The 26,124-nt window shown below is 40.6% G+C and overlaps 2 protein-coding genes across 2 annotated transcripts; one reads left to right on the top strand and one right to left on the bottom strand.

The window, feature by feature from the left end:
* Window positions 1-869: 869 nt before the first annotated feature.
* On the top strand, window positions 870-17,245 carry CCT2 (chaperonin containing TCP1 subunit 2). Its single transcript, XM_010358737.2, has 16 exons — window positions 870-1,077; window positions 1,776-1,850; window positions 2,259-2,324; window positions 3,022-3,133; window positions 3,442-3,518; window positions 3,661-3,773; window positions 4,546-4,748; window positions 7,102-7,202; window positions 8,059-8,186; window positions 8,593-8,696; window positions 12,603-12,722; window positions 13,086-13,214; window positions 13,415-13,518; window positions 13,763-13,862; window positions 15,552-15,693; window positions 16,972-17,245. The coding sequence occupies exons 1-16, from the start codon at window positions 913-915 to the stop codon at window positions 17,000-17,002; spliced, it is 1,770 nt and encodes a 589-aa protein (XP_010357039.1). The 5' UTR covers window positions 870-912; the 3' UTR covers window positions 17,003-17,245.
* A 6,077-nt stretch (window positions 17,246-23,322) lies between these two features.
* Window positions 23,323-25,916, bottom strand: LRRC10 (leucine rich repeat containing 10). The gene has a single exon (XM_010358735.2). It carries the CDS (start codon window positions 25,592-25,594, stop codon window positions 24,755-24,757), a length of 840 nt encoding a protein of 279 aa, XP_010357037.1. The 5' UTR covers window positions 25,595-25,916; the 3' UTR covers window positions 23,323-24,754.
* Between the last annotated feature and the right edge of the window lie 208 nt (window positions 25,917-26,124).

Genomic DNA, 26,124 nt, shown 5'->3' with positions numbered 1-26,124 from the left:
TTCACCTTGTTGGCCAGGCTGGTCTCCAACTCCTGACCTCAGGTGATCTGCCCGCCTCGGCCTCCCGAAGTGCTGGGATTACAGGCGTGAGCCACTGCGCCCTGCCGAGGAGCTTGTTAAGTGATCAAAGGGAGAAGACAGGGTATCAGTAGATGACAGAAAAATTTTTTAGAGAACAAATTTTGCTTTAGACATCCGTCAACTTAAAGAAAGTAGAAAACTGTCTATAATAAACTGAAATATTTGGGACTGATCTTGATGTCTGCCAAAACATGTCAAAGTGTCAAGATCAGTCCCAAATATTTCAGTTTATTATAAACAAAGACTAGTAAGTCGTCTCTACTATTGGAGGAAAAAAAAAAAAAAAAAGACTGAAATGCAAAAATTCCTGAAAATGAGTAAATAGGGCAAAGATAAAATACTATAAATGTCTCTGTCAATTCACAAGACCTTAGCCTGGGCAGTCAACGTCCAGTTAGAAATAACGTTTGAAAATTCAGTAAGAGAAAAGTAAGTCTTCTTCTGTAATACTCAGTAAATAATGTTTAAAATCAACATAGCAATAATATTATCTGGGAATACGATAGTAAATAGCTCCCCCCCAAAACTGAAAAAGTTGAAAGCAGTTTTCCTGGAGACAGGAAGTGGTGAGGTGGGTAAATTATGGTTTCATTATTGGCACATACCACTTTGAACTGTGTACATGTGTGATTTAATACAAATGTTTAAAGATTAAATTTAAGAAAACAAAGTGTGAGCAAGAACTCCATTGCTATGGCAACCCGTACGGCAGCCGCCTCTTTGTTCTTCGGTTGTTCCTCTCTCAACCGCCACATTCCTAGTCCTCGACCGGCAGCCACGCCCCCTCCAGTGTGACAGGCCGCGTTTCCGGCCCGTGGGGCTCCAATCAAAATGGGACGCCTGCTGTCGGTAACGGCAAGCCGGAGGCACGCGAAGGCCGGGGCCCCGCCCCCGACGGTAGGGTGTGTGACGTCACTTCCGGCTTCTTTCTGTCTGCTGGCCGTGAACACGAGCTGTGAGGGGATTCACTTGTGTGCGGAACTCCTCGGAACTATGGTGAGCCTGACCCCCGTGTCTCTAGCCCTGGCCCTGCTCCGCCGTGCTCTTGCCACCCCACTGCTTTCCTCTGTCCTGCTGGGGTTGTAGGCTCCGTTTCTGGCTCTCTGGCTCGCCGCACATGGCGCGAGCCGTGGGGCGTGCGGCCTGTGCCAGGCCAGCCGGTGGAGCCCACCACGAGGGGGAGGAGACGACCGCAAAGCCAGCGTCTCCTTCTGCCCAGGCCTTTGCATAGTCCCGGGAACCCAGGCCCGCGCCTCACCCCCAGCGAAGAAATTTCTAGTGTGGGACCCGCTCTGCCCTCCCTCTAGGGGCGGAGCCTGGAGCGGCTGGGCCGGAGCCACCCGAGGGTGGAAGATGGAGGCCGCGTTCCCTCGCCCGCATGGCAAAAAACCCCTCCCTACTTCATTCTTAGTTCAAGATCGTCTTTAGTCTAGCCGTAGGTAACTGTCAGTCTCGCTGGTGTATAGTTTATACTTCTGGGGCCTTGTAAATCCGAAAAGCCATGTTGCTCTCCTACAAGTCCCTCTCTCCCACTTAAATGCCTTCTCCGATCGTGGAAGCTTCATTTGTTTGAAAACATTATTGTAAATGAGTTTTCTCTTAGATATCCACTTGTAAGACAAGTGGAAGGCACCTCAGTGTATGTGTTAGAGTATTGATACTTAAACGAAATGCCTCTTGGTTTTCTTTTTTAGGCGTCCCTTTCCCTTGCACCTGTTAACATCTTCAAGGCAGGAGCTGATGAAGAGAGAGCAGAGACAGCTCGCCTGGTAAGCCTTGTTCTAACCTTTGTTTTAAAGATAAAACTGGAGGCCAGGTGCGGTGGCTCACTCCTGTAATCCCAGTACTTTGGGAGGCCGAGGTAGGCGGATGAACTGAGGTCAGGAGTTCGAGACCACCCTGGCCAACATGGTGAAATCCCCTTTCTGCTAAAAATACAAAAATTGGCCGGGTGTGGTGACGGGCGCCTGTAATCCCAGCTACTCGGGAGCCTCAGGTAGGAAGATCGCTTGAACCCAGGAGGCGGAGGTTGCAGTGGGCTGAGATCGCACCATTGCACTCCAGCCTGGGCGACAGAGCGAGACTCTGCCTCAAAAAAAAAAAAAAGTAAATAAAGATAAAACTGTACTTGAAGACGGTAAAGTTGATTCTGATAATCTCCTTGGTTTTTACTCCAGACTTCTTTTATTGGTGCCATCGCCATTGGAGACTTGGTAAAGAGCACCTTGGGACCCAAAGGCATGGTAAGAAAAATAGAAAAGTTTTATGTTTTAATATTGTTTTAGAGCCCTTAGTGGAAATATAATTAATAACAAACATATTAAAATGCTTTTTAATCTTTAGAACGTTTAATTATAAAAGACAAGTATGTTCTTAGTAAAAATCAGAGTCCCCAGAATCACCATCCCCAATTCCATACCCCTCCTCAGTGACAAGTAGTGTTATAATTTGCATGTACTACTACTAATTTTCTGTTTATGTTGAATTATGTGTACTTTATTATGTATTTTATACTCATGTAACAGATACCGTTTTATAAAACATAGATACTATTTATCAGTACTGTTTTGTAGCTTGGTCTTTTAAATTCCTTTCAGTGTAAGTAGATAATACTGCCTCCTCTTTAACTGTCAAATATTATCCTGTACCTTAATTATTTTATAATTTAATTGTGGCTGTACTGATAGTTTCTTTCCACTGTTTTTGCAGTTAACAGTGTTGAAACAAAAACTATTGTCTCCCTGTGCTTCTGATGTTTCTAGGGGTAGATACCACGGTTTGGTTAACATGGTGTTTGTATTGAAAACATTTGATGAATGGATACCACAAAATAGCCATCCAGGGTGTTAATACACTAGCACTGTATGAGAGTACTGATTGATCCATGCATTCTTCAAGATGTACTTATATCTTAACTTGAACCAATTATGTTCCCTTTAGGACAAAATTCTTCTAAGCAGCGGACGAGATGCCTCTCTTATGGTAACCAATGATGGTGCCACTATTCTAAAAAACATTGGTGTTGACAATCCAGCAGCTAAAGTTTTAGTTGGTAAGTCTGGATATACTTTTTCACCAACCTAATAATACTATTGGTTAACATTTTGAAATAACTTTATAAATAGGCTGTGTTGACCAATTGTACTGTCAATTGATGTCCACTGGGTTTTAATTATCATTGTTAAAATACAAGCTTCAGGAGTGCTGTATATTGGTGGTAAAACTGTTGCATTTCAGACCTCAGAGTTCCAAAGAATTTGTTGTATGAGGAACCGTGATAAGTTTAGATTGGTAGTGAATATTTTTGGAGAATTTAGTAAGTAAAGAAGCAATTTTGAGTTAACTAATTTCTTTTTCTAGATATGTCAAGGGTTCAAGATGATGAAGTTGGTGATGGCACTACCTCTGTTACCGTTTTAGCAGCAGAATTATTAAGGGTAAGAACAACTGAGCAACTCTGTTTTTCCTACTGTTTTTGAGTATCAGAGGTAATCAAGTCCTTACTTCCTCCATCTTTACTGTTGAGGAGTGCTTAATAATTTTCTATTTATAACTTTTATTTTATAACTTTATTAATAGGAAGCAGAATCTTTAATTGCAAAAAAGATTCATCCACAGACCATCATAGCGGGTTGGAGAGAAGCCACAAAGGCTGCAAGAGAGGCGCTGTTGAGTTCTGCAGTCGATCATGGGTTGGTACACCAAAGTACTACTGTTCTAAACATTTAGTGTTCTTTCATAACATGCTTAATGCAGGTAGAAAAATTGTCTTACTTGAAACCAGTTCCTGGTGCCAAAAAGGTTGGGGACCACTGTTTTAAGGCACTTTTACTAATTTTCCCATTCGCAACTGTATAATATTACTTGTTTTTCACATTCTTTTTATTTATTTATTTATTTTGAGATGGAGTCTCGCTCTTAGAGTTGCCCAGGATGGAGTGCAGTGGTGTGATCTCGGCTGACTGCGACCTCTGCCTCCTGGGTTCAAGCGATTCTCTTGCCTCAGCTTCCCAAGTAGCTGGGACTACAGGCCTGTGCCACCATACCCAGCTAATTTTGTATTTTAGTGTAGATGGAGTTTCACCATGTCGGTCAGGCTGGTCTTGAACTGACCTCAAGTGATCCACCCTCCTCAGTTTCCCAGAGTGCTAGGATTACAGGCCACCCTCCTCAGTCTCCCAAAGTGCTAGGATTACAGGCGTGAGACACTGTGCCCGGCCATTTCTCACATTCTTGCCAATATTAGATTTTTGCTTGCTTGTGTGCCCCATCCCCCCGCCCCCGGTTTTTGGCATTTTGCCAGTTTGGTGGGGAAAATAATTTGTGTTTCTTGATTACTGCTGAGGTTTAATTCTTACAGCTTACAGACTTGACTAGGGTAAAATTATCTATTGACATGAATATCTAGATAAATTTTGAAAACTAAAGTGAGGTTAATATGTGTATTTGGTTGGTTTTATTTAGTTCTGATGAAGTAAAATTCCGTCAAGATTTAATGAATATTGCGGGCACGACATTATCCTCAAAACTTCTTACTCATCACAAAGACCACTTTACAAAGTTAGCTGTAGAAGCAGTTCTCAGACTGAAAGGCTCTGGCAACCTCGAGGCAATTCATATTATCAAGAAGCTAGGAGGAAGTTTGGCAGATTCCTATTTAGATGAAGGTATGTATGAATGTCAGATACAAGAAGCTTTGATTAGATGCTGAGGGCTGAGTACTGAGTGAATTCAGTTTTGGGACCAGTGACACTTTACAAAGCCAGTGAACTTGAATTTAAGGACATACCATATGTGCAACCATTTTTGTCATTTCATTGACTGTACTCCTCTTCCCACACTATTCCAGCATTGTTGATGATCTCTAGAGTTTACTTAACTACCATGAAGTTATTTGCAGTCTCTGATAAAAAGGAAATGTAGTTTTCTTTTGCTAGAAATCATTTATTCTCGAATGGTACTTTTACCAGGATTATATGTGTATTCTCCAGGAAGGGTCTGGGTCAGTCACATCATTGTGTTAGCTGGTTGTCGAGGATGTACAGTTCACCGTTGAACAACATGGGTTTGAACTATGTAGGTTTACTTAACGCAGGTTTTTTCAATAAATATAGTCAGCCCTTTGTGTCCGTGGTTTGCACATGTGCAATCGAATGTGGATGGAAAATGCAGTATTTGCAGGATTTGAAACCCATGTATATAGCAGGCCAACTTTTCAAATCTACTGGTTCCAGTCAGCCTGGAACTTAAGTATGTGTGGATTTTGGTGTGTGTGGGAGTCTTGGAACTAGTATCCCTTGTATACTGGGGGATGACTAGTTTTTTTAGAAAAGAATTTTAAAAAAAATTAACAAGTAATTTATGTATGTTTATAGGGCAAGAGGATCTAGTTCTTAAAGGGTGGTAAATGAGACGTAACAAGTACTGTTTTCTTAGTAGTACATTTTTGTTTATAGAGTGAAGTTTTCCAGATCATCTTCACATTGAATTTACTTCACAAAATGACCTGTCAAAAAGTATAGGCATTTTTGTATAGAGAAGGAAAAAAAAGAATTAGATGGTGCTTTACAACTTCTGCTTTTACCAGTGGTTTGGAGTCCTGGTTTTGGTGTATGTTATAGGTCTTGATTTATTTTAAGAGAATGTCATGATTCTGAAAATACTCTTGGTTAAGTTTATATACAAGAGCTGTGTAGCATTTCTTTTTTTTTTTTTTTTTTTTTGAGATGGAGTCTGGCTGTGTCACCCAGGCTGGAGTGCAACAGCATGATGTCGCCTCACTGCAACCTCTGCCTCCTCAGTTCAAGCGATTCTCCTGCCTCAGCCTCCCAAGTAGCTGGGATTAGAGGCGTGTGCCACCATGCCTGGCTAATTTTTTTTTGCATTTTTAGTGGAGACTGGTTATTGCCGTGTTGGCCAGGCTGGTCTGGAACTCCTGACCTAAGGTGATCCACCTGCCTCAGCCTCCCAAAGTGTTGGGATTACAGGCGTGAGCTACCACGCCTGGCTGCTGTGTAGCATTTCTAATAGAAGCATTAAAACAAGAGTAGTAGCACAAACAGCACCATTCTTGAATGTCTGCTGTGTACTAGGAATTGTAATAGGAACTTTAGTCGTTTAGTCATCATGACCTGGTGAGTGAGGATTAGGTTCACTTGAATAGAGTAGAAAACCCAAGATAAAGGTGGCTTTGTAAGAGAAAAGTTTCTAACATAACCAAAAAAGGCCTGGAGAGGTAGGTGGTACTGGGTTTGTATGATGGTTCCAAAGCAACAGGACTAGGCTGGTAACTAGCACCTCTGCCACTGGTTACATTCCTGTTTTACAAATTAGCATCTCTGGCTGGATAATTTGTCCAAGGTTATATAGCCAGCAGCAGGGGCATGATTGGGGTCAGGTTTATCTGACTCCATTGTCCATGGTTTTTCATTTTTACCACCAGCCTCAATACCTGAATCTTCAGTTTTTCTCTTATGGTGGTGATTTCAAGCTAATAAAAGTGGACTTAACCTATTGTCTTTATTTTGCATCCCATACAGATGTGGGTGTAGTATATATCTGAAACAAAAGTTTCAAAATACTGTTTAATTTTATTGTCTGTACTGTGTTCTCATATTTCCTGTTTCATATATTATTTTTTAAGTAACCCATTAAATGAATTTTGTAATAACTCTTCTAGTGGGATGCTTTATACCAGGAGTGTCCAAGGAAGAGAATACAGTCATGGGTTCCTAGTTTCTGTTTCTGGTTGGGCCAATAAAGCCCCTTCCTCATCCCTCTTATCACTAGAGACAGAAGCTAAAATCCATGGCTTTCAGGCGCTAAAAGCCTAAAACAAAGCAAAACAACAACAGAATAAGGTGGGTGGTACAAGCTTGTTTTTATACCTTCTAAGAGCTTGGTAAATTGGACTTAAATAGCTTCTTTGAAGTAGTGATATGATAAAGCAGACAACTTTATAAGATTTACTAAGGCTGCTTTGAAGTATTAAATATGATACTGTTCTTATATTTATTGTAGGCTTTCTGTTGGATAAAAAAATTGGAGTAAATCAACCAAAACGAATTGAAAATGCTAAAATTCTTATTGCAAATACTGGTATGGATACAGACAAAATAAAGGTATGTAACTGTACTTTTTAAAAATTCAAATTGCTGGCCAGGCGGAGTGGGGCAATCTCGGCTCAGTGCAACCTCCACCCCCCGCGTTCTTAGCAGTTTGGGAGGCCGAGGCGGTGGATCATCTGAGGTTGGAAGTTTGAGACCAGCCTGACCAACATGGAGAAACCCTGTCTCTACTAAAAAAAAAAAAAAAAAAAAAAACAAAATTAGCTGGGCGTGCTGGCGCATGTCTGTAATCCCAGCTACTTGGGGGGCTGAGGCAGGAGAATCGCTTGAACCCAGGAGATTGTGCCACTGCACTCGAGCTTGGGCAACAAGAGTGAAACTCCGTCTCAAAAGTCTCAAAAAAAAAAAAAAAAAAAGGGAAAGAAAAATTGCTGGCTTCTATAAACTCAGGAATCAATTGTACTAAAAAGCTTGGGATAGGTGTCTATTGTATATATACACATGTATATACTTTTTGATACATACATTAGTAAAAATGTTGAGATATGCTGTGGGACTCTTTAAAAAGAGTAATGAGGACTGGCATGGTGGTTCATGCCTGTAATCCCAGCACTTTGGGAGGCCAGACGGGCGGATCACAGGGTCAGGAGTTCGAGGCCAGCCTGTCCAGTATGAGATGGTGAAACCCCATTCTACTAACAATACAAAAGTTAGCTGGGCGTGGTGGCACACACCTGTAATCCCAACCACTTGGAAGGCTGAGGCAGGAGAATCACTTGAACCCGGGGGGTGGAGGTTGCAGTGAGCCGAGATTGCCCCACTGCACTCCAGCCTGAGCAACAGAGCGAGACTCAATCTCAAAAAAAAAGTAATGAAACTGATGCTCTCTTTATGCTTTTCTTTGTCTTAGATATTTGGTTCCCGAGTAAGAGTTGATTCTACAGCAAAGGTTGCAGAAATAGAACATGCGGAAAAGGAAAAAATGAAGGAGAAAGTTGAACGTATTCTTAAGCATGGAATAAATTGCTTTATTAACAGGTCTGTGCTTGTAAGAAAGGATTTTTTTCTATGAAAGTTTAAGGAATACTTTATATTTACTTATGTTGAATTAATGATTTATTACTTAGGAACTGCCTTACATAACTTCACCTAAATTATGGATTTTCATAATCTGTAAACTGTGATTTATGCACACTTACAGTGGCCAGAATTATGGGATTGATTTATACAGTTACTATAATAAAGAACACCTGTTTTCAATGCTAGTAGTGGATGCATTAGTACTGTAATTGATAAATTCTAATTATACAGGTAAGAAATGCAATCTTGTTCTAATGTGCATTTCTTTTACTTGTGTGGTAAAAATGTTTACTTGTTTTTTAGTCTAATGTAGTTTATTTTGTAATAGTTTTGAGCATAATGTTTTCATGTATTTTATTTACAGGCAATTAATTTATAATTATCCTGAACAGCTCTTTGGTGCTGCTGGTGTCATGGCTATTGAGCATGCAGATTTTGCAGGTGTAGAACGCCTAGCTCTTGTCACAGGTATGGAAAAAAGGTATTGGTTTCTAACAAACACAATAGTCACTCTTGGATTTATTATTTGTTACCATATGCAACTCACTGTTAAGAAAATAAAGGAAGGAGTCCCTTTAAGGAGTTTAGAATTTCAACAGTTATTCTGAAATCTATACTCTTGGATATCTTTAATTTAGATATGCAGATACATTACATTTACTATACCAAATTATATACCACATTTGCTGTAGGTATAGATTTCTTTCATTGTGTCACTGTTTTAAGGGTAGATTTTTGGCTGGGTGCAGTGGCTTGTGCCTGTAATCCCAGCACTTTTGGGAGGCCGAGGCAGCCAGATTTTGAGCTTGAGCTCAGGAATTTCAGACCAACCTGGGCAACATGGCGAAACCCCATCCCTACAAAAAAAAAAAAAATTGGCCAGGTGTGGTGGCGAGCGCCTGTGATCCTAACCACTTGATAGGCTGAGGGATGAGACTCTCTTGAGCCTGGGAGGCAGAGGCTGCAGTCATGGCGATGGTGCCACTGTGCTCCAGCCTTGGCGACAGAGTGAGACCGTGTCTCAACAACAACAAAAATATATATTTTTTCTCACAGACCTGTAAGACCATTGTTAAAATCTGAACAAACTAGAGCTTTAAAAAGTCTTGTCTATTTTTATTTATCTAGTTTGTTCATTTGTTTTTATTGCCAAGTAAGTAGCTGAATGTAGCTGAATGCTTTGTGTCCTTTGTAGTAGTACAGTTATAATAGTAACCTTTATTGAACACTTACTGTATGCTGAAGAGTGGGTCAAGTACTGAAACATTACTTTTGTTAATTTTTTTAAGTTTCTGGAAGTAATAAAGGTTAGCATAAGTGAAACAGTCAACATTGTATAATGGAAATTAGTATACCTCAATACCCTTTAATAGAAGTATGAGTGATATAATTCCAGTTGTGTCAAATAGAAACTGTGTTTGTAAATCAGACATGTCTGTCTACATCAAAATGACATAAGAGTTCAGGCTGGTTGCAGTGGCTCATTCTTGTAATCCCAGTGCTTTGAGAGGCCAAGGCAGGAAGATTGCTTGAAGCCCCGTAGTTCAAGACCAGCCTGGGCAGTATAGTAAGACTATCTCTACAAAAAATTAGCCAGGCGTGGTGTCACATGCCTGTAGTCGTCTACTTGGGAGGTTGGGGCAGGAGATCTCTTCAGCCCAGAAGTTCATGGCTGCAGTGAGCTGTGATTACATCACTGCACTCCATCCTAAGTGACAGAGCAAGACCCTGTCTTTAAATTAAAAAAAAAAAAAAAAAAAATGTAGCTTGTTTACTCTTTATTGTGGTAACTAACGGTTTAAAAATTTTTGTTGATTAAATTTTTATAGATTTAGGGGTATAAGTATAGTTAATGGTTTTCGTAGTAAACTCTAAGCCCTAGAAGACTAAGTTTAACAGATTTTTCTAGATTTTAGGTCCTTGAAAATGAATGAATAGGTTGGAAAGTGGGTTTGGGAATGGGAATTAAGGAGAACTGAGGACGTGGGTTATGAGTTGTGATGTCAGTAGGGCTGCCACACGGTTTGGAACTGCCACGATTATTAGAAGAAATTTGGTGTACTAACCTTTGGAGAGTAGACTTGGTCTCATCCCAGAATGATCTCTTAAGACATTTTTTTAAATCATTTGAGAAGCATAGTCTTCCTCTAACTAAGAGACATTTTCGTCTAATTACTTGAAGTGGGTTTACCTGCTTTAAAGTTCTTTAGGAGCCGCTGCATACTTGATGCTTTAAGGCAACAAATAAACAAAATTTAAGATGCTCATGTTTATGTAATTCATTCTTTAGTTCCACAAAATAAAGATGTAAGAGGCTGGGTGTGATGGCTCACGCCTGTAATCCCAGCAGGGAGGCCTAAGTATGCGGATCACAAGGTCTGGAGTTTGAGACCAGCCTGGCCAATATGGTGAAACCCTGTCTCTACTAAAAATACAAAAATTAGCCAGGCGTGGTGGTGGGCGCCTGTAGTCCCAGCTGTTTGGGAGGCTGAGGCAGGAGAATCACTTGGACCCAGGAAATGGAGGTTGCAGTGAGCTGAGATTGGCGCCACTGCACTCCGGCCTGGGTGGCAGAGCAAGACTCCATCTCAAAAAAAAAAAGATGTAAGAAGTAAATGGTAATAATACATTGATGGAATAAACATATCGTAAAGTCTTGACATGAAATTGCTATATATACCCGGAAGAATGTTTATTTAAAGTACACCAACTATACGTCTATGAAGTTGACGACATGGTGGCTCCCATCCTTAAAAGCTCAGTAGTTGTCAAAGGTGTTTGATGACATTGGTTCTTGCAGGTGTCATTAAATGTCTTGAGCTGAGCATGGTGGCATGTGCCAGTAGTTTCATCCATTCAAGAGACTGAGGCAGAAAGATTGCGTATGCTCAGGAGGTTGGGGCTGTAGTGTGCTATGATGGTGCCTGGTGAACAGTCATTGCTCTCCAGTCTAGGCAACATAGTAAGACACTGTCTCTTTAAAAAGAAAGAAACAAAGCCTGGCATGTAGAAGGATGAAGTGAAAAGTTTCATAAGCGAAGTTAGTGTTATTTTTGGATATGACATCTGAAATATCTGTTGTGTCTCACATCTAGAGCACAAAGCAGTCTCAGAATTTTCTCAGCCAGAAGTAAAAAGAACTTTATACAAATTATGAGTATAAATTAGTAGTTTAGAAGACCAGAGTCTTTATGAATTTATTATAAAATAAATAATAGGGCATTGACAGATTTATCAGTAAGGAATAGGAAGAGAAGGGTTGATTGATAATATATGCAGTTCACATTATGAAAAGAGTAGTCAGCTAGAGAAAAGAATTTTGAAATGGAAACCTGACTTGCTTAGTTAGGAAATAGGGAATGAAGTGACTGACCTGTTCAGTTTACAGCATGGAAGATGGAGGGAAAATAGGAATAGAAATGAGACATAAGGACTAAAATTAATTTGTTCTTATTAAATTTGGTCTGGGAAATTCTTAGTATGCATTTCTTTTTTTTTAGGCCTTAGGACATTTCATTTGTGATAGAGATACCAGGTGATTATTAAGCAGTTCATGAAGTGTATAGTGGTTGACATATAGGACAAATATTTTCATGTCTTGTGCTGGGAATTGTATCATGAGGGCTTAGTCTTATAGATTGGATTCAGAAGAGAATCTGAATTTCAACTCAAAAGTAACTGCTTTAAGACTCAGTTTAACCTTTGGGAGGTAGTATTGTATAGTGTCTGCTTATAGATCTGAAGCCAGACTGCTTGGGTTTGAACCCCAGCTTTTTATGTTCATCCTAGTTGGGTAACTTTGGATAGGAAAGTAAACCTCTTGGCCTCATTTTTTATCGTGTGTAAAATGGAGAGTAATGGAGCCTATCCAAGAGGATTGTTTTAAAGATTAAATAGTCAATATGAAGTATTTAAAAAGAGTGCTTGGTATATAATAAGCAGTCAGTCTTCAAAATGTTAAACACATCACCTATCATTATCCATTACTGCTTATTAGAAAACAGGAATTTTCGGCCGGGCGCGGTGGCTCAAGCCTGTAATCCCAGCACTTTGGGAGGCCGAGGCGGGCGGATCACGAGGTCAGGAGATCGAGACCATCCTGGCTAACACGGTGAAACCCCGTCTCTACTAAAAAAATACAAAAAACTAGCCGGGCGAGGTGGCGGGCGCCTGTAGTCCCAGCTACTCAGGAGGCTGAGGCAGGAGAATGGCGTAAACCCTGGGAGGCGGAGTTTGCAGTGAGCTGAGATCTGGCCACTGCACTCCAGCCTGGGTGACAGAGCGAGACTCCTTCTCAAAAAAAAAAAAAAAAAAAAAAAAAACAGGAATTTTCAGCCTGCCGTGCATTTAACTAATAAATGTTTATGTTTATAGGTGGTGAAATTGCCTCTACCTTTGATCACCCAGAACTGGTGAAGCTTGGAAGTTGCAAACTTATCGAGGAAGTTATGATTGGAGAAGACAAACTCATTCACTTTTCTGGGGTTGCCCTTGGTGAGTGATTATGTAGATCCTGGTTAAGGTGTCTAAATTCTTGCTAGGCTCTGTTGAAGTAAAGGTTATTGTAATTATTAGAATAGTATATCTTATAAGTCTTATCTCTTCAGAAGCATGACACATATTTTGTTTCAGTCTCTTGAGGTCAACCTCATATTACCATGTCTTTGTGAAAAGTGCATGTTCAACATAGTTTTTTTCCTTGATAACTTAGAACCATTATGAACCTTGATTGTTGGAGAATGTATAATACAGGAAGACAGATCAACTTTCAGAACCCAGTAATATAACCAACACCTGTATAAATAATAGAAGGCAAACTTTTTGTCCCTAAGTGGTCACTGTGACTTTTAATTTTAGGTGAGGCTTGTACCATTGTTTTGCGTGGTGCCACTCAACAAATTTTAGATGAAGCAGAAAGATCTTTGCATGACGCTCTTTGTGTTCTTGCGCAAACTGTAAAGGACTCTAGAACAGTTTATGGAGGAGGTAAGCATTTAGAAAATGTTGAATATATTTTTATTTCTTGAAGTACAGTATAAGTCATAAGTGGTTTTAATGGTTCTTATAGAAACTTTATATTGCCTTTGTACTAAATTTTAAAATGCTTGGCATATCTTAAAGTCAGTAATTCAGTATCTTGGAGACAACTAAGTATTACAATATTTTGTTGGAAATTTAATCTATAGGCTGTTCTGAGATGTTGATGGCTCATGCTGTGACACAGCTTGCCAATAGAACACCAGGCAAAGAAGCTGTTGCAATGGAGTCTTACGCTAAAGCACTGAGAATGGTAAGTTAATCAGAATGAGAGATCTGAACTTAAGTTTTGTGGTTATTGATAGTTTTAAAATGAGTAGAAAATAAACTGGTTAATACTGCTTTTAAATTTAATTCTGGAGTTTCTCTTCTTCGTGAGCAGTAATTGAAGCAGATTTTACATTGTTTCTAAATGCATAATTTTAAAAAGCTATCCTAGTTAGGAGTAAATCAGTGGTTCTTAGAGTGAGTAGTTACTTGTTTTCTTCATTTCATAGTTGCCAACCATCATAGCTGACAATGCAGGCTATGACAGTGCAGACCTGGTGGCACAGCTCAGGGCTGCTCACAGTGAAGGCAATACCACTGCTGGACTGGGTAAGCAATCAAGGGGAACTTTGTGGCCGTTGTTAAAAGTAACTCTTTTCACCGGCTCTTTTTTTCTTTTGGAACATAAAGAGTTAACAATAACCATATAAAAGACTCTTCTGCTTTGTCCTCGTAACCATTATATGTGCTGGGAAAATGTGTGTGACTTTATATGCTCAGCATTTCCCAAACTTTGTTATTCCATAAGACATATAAAACTGATTAGAAGATTTGTAACTGTTTGGTATATAATGACTATAGGATTTAAATATAAACAATACTTACATTCTGGAAAATAACATAAACTATTATGTTGCTTATACAATCAGTATTAACTCCTAATTTCATAGTAAACTTACTGCGAGATAATCTTGAGTACAGATCACAGATCTCCAGTCCATAGATAAAAGTGGCCAATGAGGCAGATTTAATTCATATTGAAACACTTTCTGACAAGCTGTGCTGGATATTATAGAGTAGTCTTAAGAAGATAGATAATCCTGTCATTGAACAAGAGGGAGCACCGGTTAATCTGTGAGAAAATGAAGCAGGATTCTCACAAGAAGAGAAGTTGGGTAGATGACATCTGAATTTTCTTCCATTTGTTTTTTTTTTTTTTTTTTTTTTTGAGACAGAGTCTCGCTGTGTCTCCCAGGCTGGAGTGCAGTGGCCGGATCTCGGCTCACTGCAAGCTCCACCTCCGGGGTTTACACCATTCTCCTGCCTCAGCCTCTCAAGTAGCTGGGACTACAGGTGCCCGCCACCTCGCCCGGCTAGTTTTTTTGTATTTTTTTAGTAGAGACGAGGTTTCACCGTGTTATCCAAGATGGTCTCAATCTCCTGACCCCGTGATCTGCCCGACTCGGCCTCCCAAAGTGCTGAGATTACAGGCTTGAGCCACCGCGCCCAGCCCCCATTTGTTTTTCATTATTTCACATTGTTGTTTTCTAATTAATATGGGTGACCAGTAGTTGACATTATTATTATTATTATTATTATTATTATTATTATTATTACTGAGACAGTGGTCTTGCTGTTCCCCAGGCTGGAGTGCAGTGGCACCATTATAATTCACTGTGGCCTTGAACCCCTGGCTCAAGCAGTTCTCCTTCCTCAGCCTTCCAAGTAGTTAGGGCACATGCCACAATGCCTGACTAAATTATTTTTATTTCTTAAGAGATGGGGGCGATCTCACTATGTTGTTCAGGTTGGCCTCAAGCAATCCTCCTGCCTCAGCCTCCTAAAGTGTTAGGATTATAGGTGTGAGCCACTGAGCCTGGCCCCTTTTATTTTTGTTTGTTTATTTTTTGAGATAGAGTTTTGCTCATGTTGCCCAGGCTGGAGTGCAATGGCATGATCTCAGCTCACTGCCACCTCCGCCTCCCAGGTTCAAGTGATTCTCCTGCCTCAGCCTCCTGAGTAGCTGGGATTACAGGTGCCCACCACCATGCCCAGCTAATTTTTATATTTTTAGTAGAGACGGGGTTTTACCATGTTTGCCAGGCCAGTCTCCAGCCTCTGATCACAGGTGATCTAAAGGCTTTCTTTGAGCTCATTTGTAGGCGTATTCACCTATTGAGTAAAGTAGTTGGGTGTCCTAATTTTATTAATAACAGGATTAATTTTTATTATAAATCATTAGAGATGTTTTGATACTTTAGTTAAAACTACTTTTTAGTAAACATTTTTTCTTTGCAGATATGAGGGAAGGCACCATTGGAGATATGGCTATCCTGGGTATAACAGAAAGTTTTCAAGTGAAGCGACAGGTTCTTCTGAGTGCAGCTGAAGCAGCAGAGGTGATTCTGCGTGTGGACAACATCATCAAAGCAGCACCCAGGTACCCTAACAGTTTTCTCAGAAAAAATTATTAACAGCAAAACAAAAAAATTAGGGAGATGTATTTATTTTATAATTAGAGTTAATGAAAAGCAGAGACAGTTTTGCCTGGATAAAAGTATTATGTAAGTTATTTTAAATATCACAACTCTTAACATTTAAGCCAGAAAAATTAAAGAGGATGGGCAGCTGAGGTAGCTCTTAGGATTGAAAAGGCACAGAAAGAGCCATGCTTGGAAAGGTCAAGTACTGAGGACAGTAGATGCTGTGATGCTTTCTGTTGTCTTTAAACAGAATTATAGCAAAAGGAAACTGAGTTCTGTAAATAAAGTGTTCTGATTAGGGGCAATGTCATATAGCCACACCTACTCCCAGAAATCTTCACAACAAGTCAGTGCCCTCAGCCACAATTGAAATACACTTAAAAAATGTATAATACCTTGTTTGGTCTGATACTGTTTTAGAGATTAGATATATTTTATTAGCAAATTCTGAGTAATTTGCAGTAAAGAAACTTAATTTTGTTTAACCCAACCTTCCAAACTTACCAGACCATGGGCTTCTTTTTCATGTTCCTTATTAATCTCCAGAGGACTTGTTTTTCAGATCAGTGCCCTGTGACAGCTGCTTCATAACTCTTTTGACAGTGGTTAGCATCCTAGTCCCCCCGTAAGCTACTAAGGTTGAAAAGTTTATCTCTTTATATGATCCCTGTATAATGCTATACTCTTTGATCTGTTCTTAAGCTTCTTCAGCTTCTCTTAACTGTTGTGTTTGCCTCTAAAAGCAGTGTTTCTCAAGCTTTAGATCCTTGAACAAGCATTAAGTAGAAATTTACTAGTACCCTTATCCCATCTTTCCAAAAGATTGTTCTATGCCCCCTTATTGTATGGTCACCAAAGAATAAAAGATGAGAATAAAAGGTGCTTCTTCTTGGTGGGGGTGTCTGCAGAGTCCCAAAGCAGAACAGTCTTGATGTGCTAGGGCATCACACGGAGAGGGGCTGAGTGGCTAGCTCAGTCTCGCTTAAAGCCAGCAGTCCCATTGCTGTATAACCCATTAGTCCATGACATAACCTGGTCACCTCTTAAAAGCCCAACTTCCAATACTGCCACATTGGGAATTCAGTTTCAGTGTGAGTTTTATAGGGGACACACATGCAAACCATTGCGGAGTTATAACAGTTTTAGTACAGGATTCTAGTTGTGTTTGTATTTAGTATAGTACTTTGGATAAAATCATCCTGATTTTTCACTATTGACTTTTCTTTCTTTCATAGGAAACGTGTCCCTGATCACCACCCCTGTTAAGCATTCCCACATGCCGTTGATCTTTGGACCAGTTTCTAGCAAAGCTGTGTTTGAAAGGTAGTCTCTTAAAGAAGACTGTGGATTCTGTTTATTGGTGCCCATTGTATCCTTAAGTTTGGCTATTTAGCTGACCTTCTCTTTAACATAGGTCTAATTTATTTGCCGTGTCATTTTCCATACAAATCAGTTGATTTAAAAGTTCATTTCTCATACTGTTCATTAAAATAAACATTTGAACAATTACTTGGTTCTTATGTCTTATATATGTGTATTCTGTTTGAACTCTACTTAATGGAAATTAATGATTATTTTAAATATGGCATTTTCCAGCTTAATTAATGATTGGCCATCTACATTTTTGAAATAATTGCCTTGATTAATATAAGCCCAAGTTAAGTGTGATAAACACACCATATATTAATCTTTTGGTTTTGTTGCTGAGCCTTAAGAACCCTCAGTTATGGCCAGGCGTGGTGGCCCATGCCTGTAATACTAATATTGGGAGGCCAAGACAGGTGGATCACTTGAGGTCGGGAGTTTAAGACCAGCCTGGGCAACATGGTGAAACCCCATCTCTACTAAAAATACAAAAATTAGCTGGGCATGGTGGTTGGCGCCTGTAATCCCAGTTGCTTGGGAGGCTGAGGCAGGAGAATCACTTGATCCTGGGGGGCAGAGGTTGCAGTGAGCCAAGATCACACCACTGCACTCCAGCCTGCGTGACAGTGAGACTCCCATCTCAAAAAATATATATAAATTTTATTACCCATTTAATTTTGTTTAGTGAAAATGCCATAAACTAGTGCTCATTTAATTTTGTGTAGTCCAGATGCTGTCTCTTGCATTGGAAAAAATTACAGTGCTTTCTGTGATGTGTTTTTTTTCTTCTTTTTTTTGAGACGGAGTCTCGCTCTGTCCCCCAGACTGGAGTGCAGTGTGACGCGATCTCGGCTCACTGCAACCTCCACCTCTTAGCTTCAAATGATTCTCCTGCCTCAGCCTTTCGAGTAGGTGGGATTACATGGTAGTCTGCCACCATGCCTGGCTAATTTTTGTATTTTTAGTAGAGATGGGGTTTTGCCATGTTGGCCAGGCTGGTCTCTATGTTATGTGATGTTTTTATGCTTGAAAAAGTCATATTAAATGTTGCAAGATGATGTGCTCTAAGTACTTTTTTCTTTTTTTAAGACAGGATCTCATTCTGTCCCCCAGGCTAGAGTGCAGTTGTGTGATCACGGCTCGTACGGCCCCTATCTCCTGGGCTCAAGCGATTCTTTCGCCCAAGTAGCTGGGACTATAGATGCATGGCATCAAGCCTGACTGATGTGTTTTTTTGTTGTTGTTTTTTTTAACTTGTAGAGACAGACTTTGCTGTGCTGCCCAGGCTGGTTTTCAGCACCTCTTTCCAATGCTTTGTAAGGTAATTTCTCTAAAGAAGAGTATGGTTAGACTTACGTATTGTTACTGATTGGGTTTTTTGTTTGTTTTTTGTTTTTTTTTTTTTTTTTTTATAAAGGGTTTTTGTTTTGGTTAAGTGGATAAGAGAATGAGAACGGGTGTAAGTATGAACTGAGTTCGCTGGTTTGAAAGGCAGCTCTAGATTTGGAGGCTGTTACTGCATCAGTATGTAGCAGAATACACAAGAAGTAAGAGCCCAATAGGTTGAGTTTTTATTGGACAGCTGTGCTAACATGGAGGGACATTCCCATAAAGGAGCAAAGGATTTTTAAAGAAACACTGATAGACCAAACATGTTTCTGTTTCAGGGTCAGGGGAAAAGTTGAGACATCTGAGAATTTGTCTCAATATTTTAATATTTGTAGGTGAGATTAAAACTAGAAAAATGTGATATCAGAATTACACTGATTGAATAGCAGTACCACCTGCTGTGTGATTTTTTTAAGTGCTTTATCACACATTAGTTGTAATCCTCACAACTGAGGTAGGTGGAGCAGGAGAGCATATGAGAGAACCCACAAAGGATATGGTGGGACAGGTGAGTTTATCCTGAGGGACCAGATGGCATGGAGTTACACATATTTTCTTAGGTACTTAGGCATATTTTCTCCAAAGACCTTAAAACAGATTGGCCAATGAAAAAGTTTAGAAAAGTAAAAATATGAAAACTACTATATTCAAAAATATAGCCATACCTTGCTTTCATATATTTTGAAGCCTTTACTGATTGTTGTCTTTAGAAAAATCTCAAGTTCACAAATAATCTTTTCAGTTTCAGAGGTAAGTATGATCTAGACCTAACTCCTGTTAATGGTTTTTTTTTTTTCCTTGAAACGGAGTCATGCTCTGTCGCATAGGCTGGAGTGCAGTGGTGTGATCTTGGCTCACTGCAAGCTCTACCTCCTGGGTTCACACCATTCTCCTGCCTCAGCCTCCCAAGTAGCTGAGACTACAGGCGCCCGCCACCATGCCTGCCTAATTTTTTTTGTATTTTTAGTAGAAACGAGGTTTCACCGTGTTAGCCAGGATGGTCTCGATCTCCTGACCTTGTGATCCACCCGCCTCAGCCTCCCAAAGTACTGGGATTACAGGCCTGGGCCACCACGCCTGGCCTGTTAACGGTTTTAGGATGGAGTTTTTACAATTGTAGATTTGGGGTACATGTGCTGCTTAGTTACAAGGGTATTATGTGTGATGATGGGGGTTGGGCTTCTAGCATATCCATCACCCAAATATTGGACGCTGGACCCAGTAGGTAACTTCAACCCTCATGCCTATCTTACCCTCCATGCTTTGGAGTCCCCAGAGTCCATTTCCTCCATATTTAAGTCCAGGTATTGCTTTTCTTTAGTTCCCCATTAAAAATGAGAACATGTGATATTTGATTTTCTGTTTCTGTGTTCACTTAGGATAATGGCCTCTAGCTCCATCCGTGTTGCTGCAGAGGACATTTGTTTTTCTTTTTTATGGCTGTGTTGTATTCCATTGGTGTATATGTACTACATTCTTAAAAGTCCAGTCACCTTTTGGTGGCTTGTGGTTGGCTTTGTGATTTTGCTACTGTAAATAGTGCTGCAACTGCAGGTGTCTTTGATAAAATGATTTCTTTTCCTTTGAATAGATACACAGAAGTGGAATTGCTCGGTCAAATGGTAGTTGTAACTTTATTTCTTTGAGATACCTCCATACTGTTTTCCATAAAGGTGGAGCTAATTTACATTCCCACCAACAGTGTATGAGGGACGGAAGGAGTTTCTTTTAACTCAGAAATAGCAAGCATGGAAGTAGTGAGTTTTTGTTTTCACAAGACTTGTGACCTGAAAATAGAAATTTGGAATGGGTCTAAGTGCTTAGGAGCTTAAAATCTATCCTAGTTAACCTTCAGTTTTTCTCTGAGGAAGGATAATTTGGGTTTGATGTTTTATACTCGTCAGCACCTCTACCATGGCTCTTAGCACTTAATGGATTTGGGAAACGGCTTTTTTTTTTTTTTTTGAGAAGGAGTCTTGCTCTGCCACCCAGGCTGGAGTGCAGTGGTAGGATCTTGGCTCACTGCAAGCTCCGCCTCCTGAGTTCACGCCATTCTCCTGCCTCAGCCTCCTGAGTAGCTGGGACTACAGGCGCCTGCCACCTCGCCTGGCTAGTTTTTTGTATTTTTTAGTATAGATGGGGTTTCACCATGTTAGCCAGGATGGTCTGGATCTGACCTCGTGGCCTACCTCCGCTCAGCCTCCCAAAGTTTTGGAGTTACAGGTGTGAGCCACCGGGCCTGGATGAAAGTTTTTTTACCCTGTTCAGTCTTACAGGTGATGACAGCTGCTGCTGTTGTGTCTGGGTTGCTATTGTTTTTTTCCCCCACTTCACCCTGTCTTCACTAAAGTCTCTCCATGTAATCACATGGGGTGAATGCAGTTTCTTGCCAGGGCTCTGAATAATAGAGGTCAACAAAATACTCTGTACAAAACCCTTTATAAAAGTCTACCGTGTGCCCTATTAGCGTATTAGATCAATAGAAGATATAAAGAGAACTTTTTTAAAAATCAGAATTACTATAGAACTTTTCAGATTCTCAGTATGAAGACTAAAGATAACCCTGATTTCATTTGTGATTTTAAAATTGTGAGCAGTATATAATAGCACTTTTCAAAGGAGTATTGAAAAGATTACATGAATTAACTTAACCTGAGGAAAGTACCTGGCCTGGCCTCTAGCAGCACTCCACGTGTCAGCCTTTCCTCCTGTCCCGTGGGCTGGGTACTGACAAAATCTCCCATTTTCAAGAAGTGTAGTGGAACTGTTCAAGGCACTGATGATTCAGTGGTAAGACCTGCTTAGTGTTTGCCAGAAGTGGACAGTCCATAAGGAAAGAAAGGCATGCATTTGTTGTTTTCAAATAGTAGTAGTATCCTTTCTGTGGTACTAAGATGACAAATAGTATGCTTAAAAACAAACAAACAAAAAACAGGCAAAAGGCAGAGTAAAAGTATCTAACAGGACCCATGTCTTCAGTCACATGCTTCCTGCCCCTTAAGAAACAGATTTAATGCCAAGGAATAGTCCCGTGTTTTCAAGTACTTTGGTGATTAAGTTAATTCTAGAATAATAGATAAGGATCAAAGTATATTCATTTAGAAATTTGCAGATGCATCTTTGGTAATCATGTCTGTGTGTTTTCCTATTTTGGTAAGCCAGGAGCATTTGACCAAATTGTGGTTACATTTCTTATATTCAGGACTTTAGATATTATGGTTGAAAATTTTCTGAAGGGAAAATAGCTTTATTGTTCTATTGCCACTTTTTTTTTTCTCCCGCAAATCATGGGATGCCCCCCACCTTTTTTTCTTTTTCTTAAAGCAAGGAATTACACTTGCTTTTAGGGTAAATATAGGTGTTGTGCTGCCTGGTGTAATACTTAGTAAAAGAACATTTTATGTAAACCTTCACTGTCACATGCCAGGCACTGTTCTATGCATTTTATACACAGTAATAGGTTTAATCCTTACAGTGCCCTGCCAAAACTGTTACCATTTTACTGATGAGGAAACTGAGGCACACAGATGACAACTGACTAGTTCTTGGCAAACCTGGGATTTGAACCCAGGTAGTCTGAAGGGCCATGTTCTTAGCCACTATGCTACGTTGCTTCTGGTTCACTGTGTTGGATATGTGCCTTTAGTTTGAGTTCAGTTGCTTATTAGGGCACAAACCCACTTTAAGTGTAAAATTACAAACTCTAGAGATGTTGCATTTTAGGACAAAATAAAGAAGCAAACTTGGTTGCTGATTCATTTCCATTGATTCAATGTTAAAGATTTCAGTTGGCATCACTCTTGTTTATGGAGTCTAAAATCCTATGTAAACTTCTGGAAGACGTTTTCCCTTTGATGCATTAACACTTTGAGTTTCAAGACGTAAAATCAGGAGCAAAAAAGTTACATTTGGTGCTTCAACATTTTCTTATTTTACTTTCTAATTATGTCAGCATTTTCAGAAAACATTAGAAGGGTTATAGAAATGTAAGTATGCATTTATATAATTTATAAAATTGATTGAAAACCTACAGTGAAAACTTTTTGGAAAGCAAATTCAACAGCCAACACTTGACCGTACCATTTGAGAAATGTCTGTTGTGTATTGATTGTTTTAGAATAAAACAGCTTGATGATGGGCCAAAATGTTTATAATTTGACTACTGATTCAGACCAGTTAGCCCTGTAGATGAGAGTTCTGTATGGATCAGTTGGCTTCACTCTGTTTTATGGTTATAGTCTGCAACTACAGAATGGCCAATTAATCTTGGGAAGGGGAAGATAGGGTCAAACGAAAGTCAGCAATCGATAAACCTTGCTATAGATTAAGCTTAGAATGCAAGTTCTGTTGACAAAAGTTTCTATCATCAGCTGAATATAATTTGGCTTCCATCATTAGGAATGAGATAAATCCTAACTATCCAACAAAATCTGGGCTTGTTTCTAAAGGAGTTAAATACGTTTGACCTGAAAGTTTAAACCTATTACATTAAATGATTAAAGGGGCCTTTTTCCACAGTCTGATCAATGGGTTGCAAATGCTCTGCAGATGGGAGGTGGCAGTAGGAAGGAATTATGCAATATCATGGAACTTTCTCTTCCTCTAGTTTAGCAGGAAATATTTCTGGTAGGAAGACATACATGAAAATAGGTCTGCTGTGTAATGTCATTTTAGAACCAAACTTTGTTGGGGTAAGATGCTTTTATGGAAAAGGTCCTTTTAAAAACTTGGTACTGTATGTTTTAGTTAAGATGACACTTTCTGTGTCCTTGTTTGCTGAAAAGGTTCAAGTACATAAAGAATTGTGTTATTAAATCACCCACTGACAACAATTTCTTTAAAGTTTTTGTATTTGTGAGAAGGTCACAATTTGCATACTTTCAAAAAACAAAATACCTTGGTTTATACACTGTCAAAACAGTCTATAGAAATCAAAACACATTGAAACAAAGGCAGAGATGCTAGGTGAAAGAGGCAGAGGCTTCCTATATACACTACAACTTGCTATTCCGATTTCAAAGTACTTGTTTCAAGTGATCACATTTCTCACCTACTACCTTTAAACTAATATGCTTCTGGAAATGTGGTTTTCCTCCAAGGACAAGGATTCAATTTAGCTCAGCTCTGGCTCATTAGTGTGAATAATCAGAAAGGCTTTGCTTCAGGGAGGTAGACAGGAATCACAACAAGGCTTGACTTTAATGAGACTGCGTTGCCACAGAGGTTATCTTTTCCAGATGACTTCCAACATTGTCAGTGACAGTGAACTGCTGGGAGCAGATCTTGGCTCAAACCTTTAGGGCAAATGAACTAAATCAGCATGAGCCATTGTCAAGTTTAAGGTGACAGCTGAAGGCTGCGTGTGGTGGCTCATGCCTGTAATCCCAGCACTTTGGGAGGCTGAAGCAGGAGCATCACTTGAGCCCAAGAGTTTGAAACTAGCTTGAGCAACATAGCAAGACCTCATCTCTACGAAAAAATTAGAGACTTAGCCAGGTGCGCACATCTGTGGTACCAGTTACTGGGCAGGCTGAGGCGGGAGGAAGGCTTGAGCCCAGTAGTTAGAGGCTGCAGTGAGCCGTGATTGTGCCACTGCACTCCAGCCTAGTAACAGCGAGCTCTTGTCTCTAATAATAATAAAAGGGGCAGCTGGAGTCCACCAGAGGTATTGTCCATCAGGGATCTTTTCAGCAGGCACTAAACTGCTGGGGAGAGTTTCATCTTGAGCCTTTACAACATCAAACAACTTTTTTCTGTGAATCTGACTGATTGGCTAGGTAGAAATGTCCTTTTCAGTGGCCTCAGTGATACATTGATACTGTTTATGGTCATTTACAGTAAAGAAAATATGTCCTGCAAAGGGACAGACCACCAGAATATTTAATTCTATGACAAATACCTTATTTGAGGAGCTCATGAGCCTCATGACCAGTCACTTCTGGAGAGTGCAGGAGTTCAAAGTGTCCCAGCCCTTTTTGCTCTTCAGTGTTTCAAAATATCTGCATGGAGAAGCTGTTTTCTTGCAAACAAGAATTCTCTGGATTCTCATGCCATCATTGGCACACAACTCCCCTCTGGAAGAAGAGCTGTTGGCCAGAAATATTTTCTCAGTGTGATTTATGGCATTCCACCTGGCTGTCTCCATCAGTCTCTACTAGCAGAGCCACCCCCAAATGACCCAGAACCATCCTTTCCACTCCAATAAAGAGGCTTCCAAAACATGCTGCAGTTGGGTCCCTGGCACTGACTTGCAACTGAAGCTCCTCAGGAGTTCGTAGGAGGAAGTGGAGGAGGTGGGACTGGTGCCTGTAGCTCCTGGCTTTCCTCTCTGACCAACGCATAGCGCCTGGCTTTTCTAGGGTCAGGCTCTGGCGTCTCCTCTGCCCATCTCCCCACACGGCGCACACCTTTGGCCACCTTGGGTGCGTTCCTGCAAGGATTGTGGTCATAGATGACCAGCTTCAGACTTGACAGATGGGCCAGGCTGGGGAAGTAACGGATGCTGTTCTGGTCCACGTCAATCACCTCCAGGAAGGGCATGTGAAGCAGCACAGCGGGGAAGTCAGTTAGCCGGTTGCCCGAGAGCCAGATGGTCCTCAGCTCCTGGAGGTGCTGGAGCTGGCCTGGCAGCAAACGCAGGGCATTAGAGCCGGCATGCAGAGTCTTAAGGAGACTCAGCTCACAGACAACCTCTGGCAGCTGGGTGAGGCAGTTGGCCTCAATCCATAGGGTCCTGAGGTTCTGGAGCAGGCTCAGCTCACTGGGGAGGTCGCAGAGTTTGTTGTTGCCCAGGTAGAGGATGCAGAGTCGTTTCAAGGTGCACACAACTTGGGGCAGAGCCTTGAAGTTGTTGAAATCCAAGGCCAGAATCTGCAGGTTCTGTAGCTGCCCCAGCTCCGGAGGCAGGCTGTTGAGGTGGTTGTCGCTCAGGTAGAGCTTGACCAGCTCCCTGAAGGAGCACACGTGCAGGGGGAAGCGGCGTAACTGGCTCCCACTGAGATCCACCATCTTGTCCAGCGGCATCTCACGGAAGTCCCTGACCACATAGTTCTGGCAGCAGTCAGCAGGGATGAAGGCCACGAGGGCCCTGATGGTGTTCCCCATGCAGAGGCTGGGGGTATGGCGAGCCCCAGAGGACCAACTCACGGAGTGGGGCTGGCTCAGCTAACTGCTCTGGGGCCTATCCTACCCTCCCATTATAACTTGGGGATTGCATGACAAAAGCCAGTCACTTTGACAGAGAAAAGTGCTCCTGATAGCAACTTGAGTGTCTGGCGACAGCGCAGCAGTCCAGCAGGAGCTGGGAGGCCATGTCTGACTCACATGCTTGCCTTTAATCACCCAAGCCCCAATCCCCTTTATCAACTTTTTTTTTCATTTCAAGCTGAAAATAGCTTTGCTGTTTTTTCCCTAATGATAAAATATTAACACATCACATAAAGGTGTAAAAGAAGAAAACGAAAAACACCCATAGTTCTGTTATGCAGAGATAAATACTGTATACATTTGCATATGTCCTCTAGCCTTTTTGCTATAAGTAATCATTTGTTTTTTAAAATTGCACTTTTTTTTTTTTTTTTTTTTTTTTTTGAGACAGGGTCTCGTTCTGTCACACAGGCTGGAGTACAGTGGTG

Source organism: Rhinopithecus roxellana, chromosome 10 (assembly GCF_007565055.1).
Source record: "Rhinopithecus roxellana isolate Shanxi Qingling chromosome 10, ASM756505v1, whole genome shotgun sequence".
NCBI classification, from domain to species: Eukaryota; Metazoa; Chordata; class Mammalia; order Primates; family Cercopithecidae; genus Rhinopithecus; species Rhinopithecus roxellana.
The sequence above is the reverse complement of the archived record's forward strand: the minus strand, read 5'-3'. Positions and strand labels throughout refer to the sequence as shown.

Excerpts from the sequence above, each read along its gene's own strand:
- CCT2 (XM_010358737.2), top strand. The coding sequence starts at position 913 with ATGGGACGCCTGCTGTCGGTAACGGCAAGCCGGAGGCACGCGAAGGCC. Across the intron at positions 2,325-3,021 it reads CCTTGGGACCCAAAGGCATG|GACAAAATTCTTCTAAGCAG; the intron begins GTAAGAAAAATA and ends TGTTCCCTTTAG. Across the intron at positions 13,519-13,762 it reads ACGCTAAAGCACTGAGAATG|TTGCCAACCATCATAGCTGA; the intron begins GTAAGTTAATCA and ends TTCATTTCATAG.
- LRRC10 (XM_010358735.2), bottom strand. The coding sequence starts at position 25,594 with ATGGGGAACACCATCAGGGCCCTCGTGGCCTTCATCCCTGCTGACTGC.